Consider the following 9,414-nt stretch of genomic DNA (forward strand, 5'->3'; position numbering starts at 1 on the left):
CTTCTCCTGTCCAGCCTGTGGACTGCTCAGGGCTGCTGATCAAGTGCCTGCCCCCCTCTCTTCCCTGACCCTCCCGTCTTTGAAGGAAAGCATGGAACCGTCACCCTTGTCCCTGCCAGGGGCTGGCTCTACCTTCTTTGCCCCGGGAGGCCGAGGCGAAGGACCGCCCGCACCTCTCGCCCTCCCTCTGCTCCCTGAACCAGGTCTGCTGCTCCCTCTGCCAGCCCGGCTGCCTCCTGGGCACCCTCCCGCTTTCCTCTCTGGTCTCAGGGTCCGTGTGCCAGGGTGGCTTCCCCATGGGTGGGGTGCCTTGGCCCCCTGCTGACGTGGCCTCTGCCCTCTCTGCAGACCTCACGTGGTAGGCGGTGGAGGCACCGACAGAGAAAAGGAGGAGCTGCGGGAGGCCAAGCCACGCTCCCTCCGCTTCACGTGGAGCATGAAGACCACGAGCTCCATGGAGCCCAACGAGATGATGCGGGAGATCCGCAAGGTGCTGGACGCGAACAGCTGCCAGAGCGAGCTGCACGAGAAGTACATGCTGCTGTGCATGCACGGCACGCCGGGCCACGAGAACTTCGTGCAGTGGGAGATGGAGGTGTGCAAACTGCCGCGGCTCTCTCTCAACGGGGTTCGGTTTAAGCGGATATCGGGCACCTCCATGGCCTTCAAAAACATTGCCTCCAAAATAGCCAACGAGCTGAAGCTTTAACAGGCTGCCAGGAGTGGGGGGGCAGCGGAGGCGGGCCCGCTGGACTTGGCTGCCGGGGCCTCTGCTCCAACCCACCTGGGCGAGACTGCAGAGATGGATTGGCGTGTCTCCCCCTGCTGGCACTTCTCCCGCCCCGCCCTGCTCAGTTTTTCTTCCATGTTCGTGGGGATGAGAGATGGTTCTTTCCCCCACACTTACCCCTGCCCGGATGTTCCCCTTCCCCCCTCTCTCCCACAGGAGGCAAAGGAAGGGGAGGGGGGGCAGGGCTCCCCCTCGGTACTGCGGTTGCACAGAGTATTTCGCCTAAACCAAGAAATTTTTTATTACCAAAAAGAAAAAAGAAAAAAAAAATCCCAGCGGCCACCTTTCCTCCCTGCCCCATTGGGACAGTCGAGACTGGATCTGTGGGGTTTCCCGGGAGGGTGGCTCAGGGCTGGAACACTCTCAGGCAAGAGTGGTGGAGTTCCCTGTCAGGCCCTCCGCCAGGCCCACTTTGGGCTTCTCCCCTCTCCTCCCCTCCTTCCCCTCCAAGCAAACCACCAGAGGTGGCCTTCCCCTGACCTCAGGTCCCTGGGCTGGAGCCTGGGGGGCTGGGGGCGGGGGCGGGGGTGCTGCGCAGCCCTGGGGCGGGTGGGCTGGCAGCGAGGCTCGGGGCTCTGGCCCCCCCTCCACGCTGAATCCTCTGCCCCCCTTCCCCAGAGCTGGGCATTTCCTTCCACAAGCTGCTGTGGGGACTTTTGTTCCCCTCCTCAAAAGTCTGTGCCATCTTCTCCCACCCCCTCCCGGGCAGAAGGCGGGGCTGACCCCAGGGCTGGGAGAGGGGAGGGGACTGCAGGGCAGATGGGCTCCTGGGCCCCCAGGGGGCCCCCTGGGCTGCTGGTCTCCGAACAGGGACACTGGGCATTCTCCGTGATGGCAGAGCCTTTGTCTGAAAGCACAGCCCCCCTCGCCCTTCCTCTGCCCCCCCCCCCGCTGCTCCCCGTCATTGGCATTAATCTGGGCACCAGCTAGTTCCATAGCAGTGACTTCCCTCGCCACTCATCTCGGCCTTGCGTTTTCTTCCTGACACTGTCGCCCCTCCTCTCAGGAGACACTGCCCAGGACCTCCGGGGCCACCTGGCAGGAGGCTGGATAGGGCAGCAGGGCCGGGAGCCTCTGCCCTCCACAGGGTGGGGGGACAGACAGGCCAAGTGACTCTCAGCTTGCTAACCTCTGTGGCCAGTGTGGGAGTGGCTGGTTATGGGCGCTTGGCTGGTGGCGGCCGCGGCATCCCTTAATTTATTTCTCTGCTGTTTTTCTGTTCTTGAGAAATTAGGGGAGGGGTCCTGCACAGAGGCCGCCCCTACCCTCACCTGAGTTGTACATTTTTTTGTGATGGGTTTTATTTTTTATTTTATTATTTTATTTTATTTTTTTTTTGATTTACGATGACTCCACCCCTACTCATCCCCCCACTCCCAGGCCAGGCTCCATGGCAAGTCGAGCCCTTGGGTCCCAGGAAGGGGCCTTGCCAACCTCAGCCCTCCTGCCCCAAGCCCAACCGGGCTCTGCTCGACCAAGGGCTCCCCCTCCTTCCTTCCCTCCCCGCTCCTGCCCTATGGAACAGCCCGGGTGCTCTGAGGGGCTGGGAGGGCATGGCTTGGCTCCCAAAGTGGGTGGTGGCCGGGGGGCTCCCAGGCAAGGTGGCCCCTCCCCACCCAGCCCCGCCCCCCTCCTGCACTTAGTTTCTCCTCTGGATCAAACACGTAATAAAGAGAATGTTTGGAATCTGAGTTGCTGCCTCCTCTTCCTTTTCCTAACTGGGCAAGGACCCAGTCCCCATGGGCAAGATGTGGCCCAGCCACCATCCTTGCAGGAGAGAGTGGATTCCTGTCTGGGGCCAGGGAGATGCCAGCGCTGGGCAGGTGGGTGCACCCTCCCCCCCTCAAGGCACAGGAAGCGAAGCCCAGGGTTTGACTCAGTGAGCTCGGAAGATTTTATTTCTTTTTTAAAAACATTGAAAAATAAACCCATGTCTGCGTGTCACCGACCCTCCTTTCTCTAAGCTTTTGGGCGGTGGGCATAGTGGGCACCCTCGGCGCCCACGGGAGAGCCGCCCCTCCAAGCCTCCGCTACTGTCAAGCCCCAGGGGATCGCTCTTCCCATCTTCCCCCTCCAGCCCCCTCCCTGTCTCACCCCAGACTTTATTGCTAAAAGAAAGAGGAAGAACAGCCAATAGTCCAAACTGTCCTCTCCCTCACCCCACAAGCTACTGTCACTACCCCCTCTACGCAAAGGGCAGGGCTCAAATGCCAAACCCCAGCAGACTAGGAGGCAGCCATTCCAGTCCCATCCAGGGAAGAGAAAGTACCCTCAGGCCAGCTCTGAAGGCCCCTCGAGTCCCAGAGTCTGGCTGGGGTGGGGGCAGAGATGGGCTCAGCTGCCAGAAAAGGGCAGAACCCACAGGTCCACGCTATGCCCGTCAGCAGCTCTGGGTCTTTGAAAGACCTGGCAAGATCTAGTCCCTTTTGTCCTCACTGGAGCCAGAGGTGCCCGAAAATGTCCAGCAAAGCGGTTCTGGAGCCTCTGGTTGGTAGAGGGCCTCGGGGCTCAGAGTGAGGGTGTTGGAGGCTCCAGAGGCGCTCCAATCAGGGTGGGTGGGGGCTGAGGGCCCGGGCGGGCACTGTGGCGGGAGGCAGCCAGGGCAGGGCGGATGAGAGGCGGCGGGGGCTGGTTGGGGGCCAGCCGAGGCTGGAGGAAGCGGCCCTGCTGTAGTGGGGGTGGCTGGCGAAGAAGGGTGGGAGCCGTGGGCAAAGGTGGCCTCAGCAACGGGGGCGGCTGGGACAGCGAGGTCGGAGGTGGAGGGGGGGGTGGTGCAGGGGGCACGGATCGGGGCACAGATGTCGAGACGGAGGTGATCTGGACCTGAGAGGAGAGAGGAGAGTGAGAAACCAGGCTCCGCCGCACCGTCAGCCCAGCCTAAGGACGGAGGCGGTTCCTCTCCTCTCTTCTCTGAAGGGTTTCTCTCACCCCGTCTCACCTCATCATCTTCCTCTAGGGCTGAGGCTGGCAAGGGAGCCCCTCTCCTAGCCTCCTCCATGGGGACCGGGGCTCCAGGGGCCCCATCCTGCTCGGCCTCCCATTCCTGCAGCACCTCCTCCAGATTGAAGCGGCGCCGGTAGCTCACAAAGAAGGTCTTCACCTGGGTCAGAGTCTTGTTCCCAATCACCTCTGCAATAGCCCCAAAGTCTTTGCCATACCTACGGATGGCTGCAAGGGTCAAAAGGGCAGCAGAGTGTGAATACCCCCTTAAAACTAGTTACTTCCTGATCTTTCCCCTCTGCCCCAGCTCCTTGGAAGGTGGGGAGGTTCCTGGGGCCCTCTGTCCTCCTCACAGTCTAACCCACCTTGTACGGCCAGAAGCTGCTCATCTGTGGTCCAGCGGGAGTTGAACTTGGTGTTGGCCTGGAGAGCAAGGAATATATCTTTTTACACTCAAAAACATGTTCCCGGCAGAACTCTTTCTGTTCCGCCTCCACAAAGAACCCCTCCCTGCACCCCAACTATAAGAGCAGGCCTACCTCCGGGGGGCGGAGCGGATCAATGCCGCCCTCCAGGGCCTGACGGAGGCTGCTATTGGTCTGCTTCATGCTTTGCACCTGGGGAGGCCAGGAAATAAAGGGCCGTCACACTGTCGGTGCCAGGGAGGCCATCGGCACCAGCCCTCGCCGGGACCCTACTTCTGCAGACACCAGCGCCACTCCCCAGCAAAGCTCTTTGCCACCCACCATCTAGCTCATTTTGCCCTCACAGTAGGGAAGACGCTATGGTTCGCCCCTTTTCGTAGACCAATTTTTTTAAAGGCCCAGAATACGCTTCCAAGTGACCCAGAAGCCCAGAGGACAGGGCAGGGGCAGAGGCAGGCTTGGCACCTGCGCCATCTCCCTTACACCTCAGGTGACCCGGTCACAGTTCCCAGAAGCTGACTGCCTCCTCCACACGGCCCCTCCTTTTATTGGTGCCCTACCTGGCGCTTAAGGGAGATGAGCTGGGAATCAAGGCCTCGAAGCGTGAGGCTGGCAAGGTCCGGGCTTCCTGACACGGCAGTGAGGCCCTCCGGGCTCAGGTACATGCCCTTGGGCGGACGCCGCCGGGTGCGAAGCGGGTGGTGGCGGTACTGAGACCCCTGGGCCTCCTTCTTCCCAGGGCCTGGGCGGGCATTCAAGGGCCGAGAGGGCAGAGGCTGCCAGAGGAAGGAGAAGGGGAGGGTGGGGCAGAGCCCAAGGAGCGGGCAGATGGGCGGGCAGGTGGGCCGATCAGCTCTGGGGCCTCACCTCTCTTTTGGGGTCTCCAGCATCTGGCTCTCCCTCACTCACGGCTCCTCGTCCCTCTTCAAGCTCATCACTGCGACACAGGGGCCAGGGAAGGAGTGAGGCAGGGGCAGGACCCCCCAGGAGCTCGGCTTACCCCTACCCACTTGGCTCGTCCCTGGACGCCCACCTCTCTTCTTTGTCCTTTCGGCCCCCCAGCCGCCGAGCCTGTCTGTCCATCACGCTGGTCCGGCTGCGAGTCTTCTTCCAAGAGTAGTAATACTTCACCAGGCTGGGGATCAGCTTGTCAGGCAGCTGGAGGGGCAACGCCAGAGGCTGGGGCCACCCGAGAGTCTGGGCCCCGGGCAGGCTCGTCAGAAAGGAGGGGCTGAGGAGCAACGGCGGGGGCGGAGGGCTTTACCATCTGTTGGATCCGCTGGAAGCACTTGCCATGGAAGCCAAAGGCCTGTTCAAACAGCACCTTGTCCTCTACGGTCCACTCGTCAGGGAATGGGGTGAAGTTGGCCAGATCGGCCAGTGACTTCTCCACGTCGTGCTTATGCCACAGGAGCATGCCCAGTGCCTGGCCCGTGAAAGGGGACAGCTCAGGCTCAGCCGCCCCCAGGACTGTCCGGGCCCCAGCCCAAATCCCTTCAGGGCCAAGGCTCACCTGCTCAATGTTGTAGCCATGCTTCTCCTTGGCCATGGCGATGTACTTGTCAACTGCAAGCGGTGGGAGGGATCGGGTCTTGGAGGAGGGGTTGTAACTCCTGACCCAGGCCCACCCAGAGAGTGCTACCCTCCCCGGCTCCGCCTGAGCTCCAGGGTAGGGGGTTGAACTCACACCTCAGCCCCAAGCCCCCTTCTGAGAAGAGCTGGCCCCTGGCTGGCATGAAGCAAAGCCCCCAGCTCCCAGGGATGTGCGTGAACCTGGGGGTCCCACCCACTCACGCTTGGCATCCGACACACAGTGGTTGGGCGACCACACCAGCATCCCCTTCAGCTCCTTGTTGCTGTAGCGGGCAGGGCTCTCTGGAAGGCAAAGGAGAAGAGCAGGGAAGATACTCTGATCAGCCTGGTGACACTGGCCTGGACCCATGGCCAGAGGGTGGCCTGTGAGGTGAGGCCCAGAAGCGAGGGAGGGGCAGAGACCCAGACAGGAAAGCAGAGCAGGAAAACTAACCATGCCACGGGGCCACCCACCCCCGCCTGCCTGTCCTTCCAGTGAGCGCCAGCCAAGGGCTCCCCCAGGTGGGGCTCAGGGCCAAGCCATGGGCCCTGCGCTGCCCTCCCTTCACAGCCTGCCCTGCCACTCACCAGGCTTGCACTCCGGAATTACGGCCTGGTAATTGGTTCCAACGCGGATCATGCTGTCTGTGGAGCCAGGGGGAGGCAGTCAGGACTCCAGGGAGGGAGGGAGGGAGGATGGGAGGATGTGGCGGGGGAGGTGGCTGGCCTGGAGTTCTCCTTCCTGAGCACCCACAGCCCCCACCTTCCAGGAGGCTCACTTTTCCCTCATCTTCTCCCTCAGTTGCCCTCAGCCACAGAAGGAACTGGAAGAGGAGGAGACCCTGCCTAGTCATAGCCTATGGGGGGTTGGTGGGGCAGAGGACAAGGGGCCAGTTTTGGAGCCCAGGCCAGGCAGAGCCCTTTTGTTCTGGCTGGGGGGTGGGGGGAGGTTGGAGGGCTGCCCCTAGACCTGGACCGCAGCCCCGCAGGGAATCCAAGGCTCCTCCCCACCACATGAGCCTCACACCACGGTGTGGAGGTGTCTTTCCAGGCCCTACCCCTGCCAGACCTCACTCCCCTGCAAGGTGGCAAGGTACGAGGGGTCCAGCTGTGGAAGCAAGGGGCGCCCAAGTCCCTCCGGGACTGAGGAGGGCGCGGCGGGCAGGACCGCCTCCTTGGCAGATGGGGGCAGAGCCTCCAGATTCCCCGTGCCGGCAGCCCCAGGCTTGAGGGAGAAGCAAGGCAGAGACTCTAACCCGGGGGGTGGGCAGCACGAATCATCAGTATAATACGCCGGTGGTGGGCAACTCCCCCACTCTGCCCCGCCCGCCCACTCCGCGCCCCCGAGCCGGTGCGCCTTTAACCCTAGGCCGCGGGGCTCACCGTGAGAGTGCTCCTCCTCGCTGCTGTCATCCTCCGAGTGGGGCTGTCCGCCGTTGGGCGCCGTCTTGGCCCGGCTACGGGACAGGATCCCGGAGCCCGCGCTCGGCTTCTCCATCACCGAGGGCATTACCCCGCCCGACTGCCCCAGGGGGCGCGGGAGCCTTGGGAGAGCAACCCGGGGTTGCCGCGCTCGCCTCGAGTGCCGTGCCCGGCCCGGCCTGGAGAGGTCGCCACTGAGGCTACGAGAGGCAGGAGGTCAGCGTGGCTAGGGTCCCGCGGGGCGGGAGCCCAGCAGGCAGCCCAGCGCTCTCCGCGACCCCCACGGGCGAGGGCGTCGGAAAAGTTTGTGCAGAAGTGGGGTACGCAGGGGATGAGCGCAAGGTCCAGTGCGGATGGGGAGCGCGCTCGTTCTGTGCGCTCCCCGGGATTGGGGCTCCGCCGGAGGAGTCGGGGCGTCCTGCCCTCGGGGCGCCACGGAGCCCCACCGCCCTCCTTCCCACGCAGTTCAGCGGGCGGGCGCTGCAGCGCAATTGGCGCCCCCCGCGGGCTCCGCTGCACCAGGGTGCCCCAGTCCCCAGGCGGGGACCCCTGTCCCAACCAGACCCCTGCCTGCGACGGCAACCGGCGGGGCCCCGGCGGTGGCGGCGGGACGGCGCGCACGGCGCGCGGCGCTGGGGCAGAGTTGCCGGGAGGCGGGCGGAGCGCAGCCGCGGGCGCCGCCTCGCACCCTCCCCGGCGCGCTCGCTCTCCCTCTCCCCGGCGCGCTCGGGCTGCTGCTCGCTCGCCCGCCCGCTCTCCGCCGCCGCTCGCTCCTCGCGCACACAATGAAGCTGCTGGCAGGGAAGTAGTGCCGGCTGCGGCCTCAGCACCCCTCCCCCAGCCGATGCCTCCGCCAGCTGAACATCTGGCCCTGGGGTGGAAGGGAGGGCCCGGGGGGCGGGGCCTGGGGGCCGGGGCTAGACCTCCAGGGGGTGGGGTCAGGCCCGGGGTAGCGAGCGCTTCCCTCTGTGGGCCCCTAGGGCTCCCAGACTTGCCCCTGGGGGGAGACCCCGCTGCCCCCCAGCAGTAGCTGGGGGTCAGCCCCACCCACGCGTACACCAGCCCTACACACCAGTGGGCTTGGGTTACTGCCGCCTGCCCTGGGGGCCCCGAGGCCGCTTGCCCGCCCGCCCGGGTGGAGCCCAGCTTTTCCTTCCATTTCTCTTCCTGCCAAGGAACTCCCCGTCCCCCCTTCCGCAGGGGGACCCCCCCTTCAGGCGCCCTTGGGGGCCAGAGCGGATGGGAGGCCGGACAAACGAGGAATGAATTCCTCCAAGAGCTCCCTGGCCAAAGCCTAGCTTCTGGTGCATCTGCGGGTCCCCAGGGGTCACTCCATTCCCTTTAACTGCTTCAGTGTGCACCCCAAAACAGTAGCATAAGGGACTGAAGGATGGAGAGTGGGAGGTGTAGGGCAAGGTCTGGACTGAAGGGAGAGGGAGGAGCTGGGTCTCCTCCCCAATGGGTTCACTGTCACCCCAGCTGGGAGCAGCATCCCCCTCCCCCAGGACAAGCACGGGCAGAGTGACAGACCGGGAAGCGGGTAGAGAGGCACAGACGGAGATGGGGGAGGGGGTGGGCAGAGACTTTCAAAGCCAGACCCAGCCACCCTGCCAGGCACACAAAGAGCCAGCGCACACACCGGCGGCGGCTCAGAGCCTGCGAGCTGTGCGGGTGCCCGTCCCCGCCGCCCCGGGCACGTGCGGCAGCGCACACAGGCCCAAGCCCCCGCCCGCCGCCCCTCCCACCCGGAGCCCCAGACTCCTGAACACACCTCCACCCGGACACACCCCGCTGTGCCCAGACGGAGCCGAGACTGCACTCGCACCCTCCTCTCCCTTCCCTTCCTCGGCCACTCTGTAATCAGATTCCTAAATTTAGAAGCAACCCAGGGCCCAGCCAGGGATCCCCGCCCCCACCCACTGCCTGCGGTGGGCCGGCCGGGGTCCTGCGGTCGGTCCACGACCCGGCTGGGGCCTCTTGGTCCTGGGGGCTTCTGGGGACTGCCGGGCAAAGTCAGCCACGACCCCACCCAGCTGTGGCGCTGTCGGGCCACATGGGGCCACCCTGGGGCCGGCCACCCAGCCCTCGGCCACGTTGCCCGCCACACCTCCAGCCGGAGCTACAGGGCCTTTTTCCTCCTCTTAAATCATGGATTGGGCACCAAGCCGCAGGGTGGGGAGGTCTGGACAAAGGAGGAGAATGAATGGGCCAAGGGCAAAGCTGAGCTAAGGGGGTCTGCTACGAGATGAAAAGAGCCTCCCAGCC

The 9,414-nt window shown here is 64.4% G+C and overlaps 2 protein-coding genes across 13 annotated transcripts in view; one reads left to right on the forward strand and one right to left on the reverse strand.

Moving 5' to 3' along the window:
- Positions 1–2,476, forward strand: part of MARK2 (microtubule affinity regulating kinase 2) — a 52,762-nt gene extending 50,286 nt beyond the window's left edge. For 5 of the 10 annotated variants that reach the window (XM_016118568.2, XM_016118570.2, XM_016118563.2 and 2 more), the window contains one exon: positions 349–1,060. In XM_016118568.2, coding sequence (XP_015974054.2) covers positions 349–709 — 361 coding nt within the window. In that variant the 3' untranslated portion in view covers positions 710–1,060. Of the gene's footprint in view, positions 1–348 lie in introns of all 10 variants that reach the window. The other 5 variants (XM_016118569.2, XM_016118564.2, XM_016118562.2 and 2 more) reach the window with 2 other exon arrangements.
- A 184-nt stretch (positions 2,477–2,660) lies between these two features.
- On the reverse strand, positions 2,661–7,744 carry RCOR2 (REST corepressor 2). Of its 3 annotated transcripts, XM_016118575.2 has the most exons (12): positions 7,111–7,260; positions 6,316–6,372; positions 5,950–6,030; positions 5,669–5,721; positions 5,420–5,581; positions 5,189–5,313; positions 5,023–5,092; positions 4,716–4,931; positions 4,270–4,347; positions 4,096–4,153; positions 3,729–3,958; positions 2,661–3,613 (listed from the first exon to the last, which is right to left on the reverse strand). In XM_016118575.2, the coding sequence occupies exons 1-12, from the start codon at positions 7,235–7,237 to the stop codon at positions 3,299–3,301; spliced, it is 1,572 nt and encodes a 523-aa protein (XP_015974061.2). In that variant the 5' UTR covers positions 7,238–7,260; the 3' UTR covers positions 2,661–3,298. The 3 variants fall into 3 exon arrangements, with proteins under 3 accessions (XP_015974061.2, XP_036077163.1, XP_036077162.1); XM_036221270.1 differs by lacking the exon at positions 3,729–3,958 and having other exon boundaries at positions 7,111–7,744; XM_036221269.1 differs by lacking the exon at positions 4,716–4,931 and having other exon boundaries at positions 7,111–7,742.
- Between the last annotated feature and the right edge of the window lie 1,670 nt (positions 7,745–9,414).

Source organism: Rousettus aegyptiacus, unplaced genomic scaffold (genome assembly GCF_014176215.1).
Source record: "Rousettus aegyptiacus isolate mRouAeg1 unplaced genomic scaffold, mRouAeg1.p scaffold_m13_p_5, whole genome shotgun sequence".
Classification (NCBI taxonomy): domain Eukaryota; kingdom Metazoa; phylum Chordata; class Mammalia; order Chiroptera; family Pteropodidae; genus Rousettus; species Rousettus aegyptiacus.

What these genes read in the sequence shown, in the direction of transcription:
- RCOR2 (XM_016118575.2), bottom strand. Translation starts at nt 7,237, where the DNA reads ATGCCCTCGGTGATGGAGAAGCCGAGCGCGGGCTCCGGGATCCTGTCC. An exon ending in CGAGGAGGAGCACTCTCACG is followed by an intron (nt 6,373 to 7,110) that starts GTGAGCCCCGCG and finishes CTGGCTCCACAG; the next exon opens with ACAGCATGATCCGCGTTGGA. An exon ending in CCCTAGAGGAAGATGATGAG is followed by an intron (nt 3,614 to 3,728) that starts GTGAGACGGGGT and finishes CTCTCCTCTCAG; the next exon opens with GTCCAGATCACCTCCGTCTC.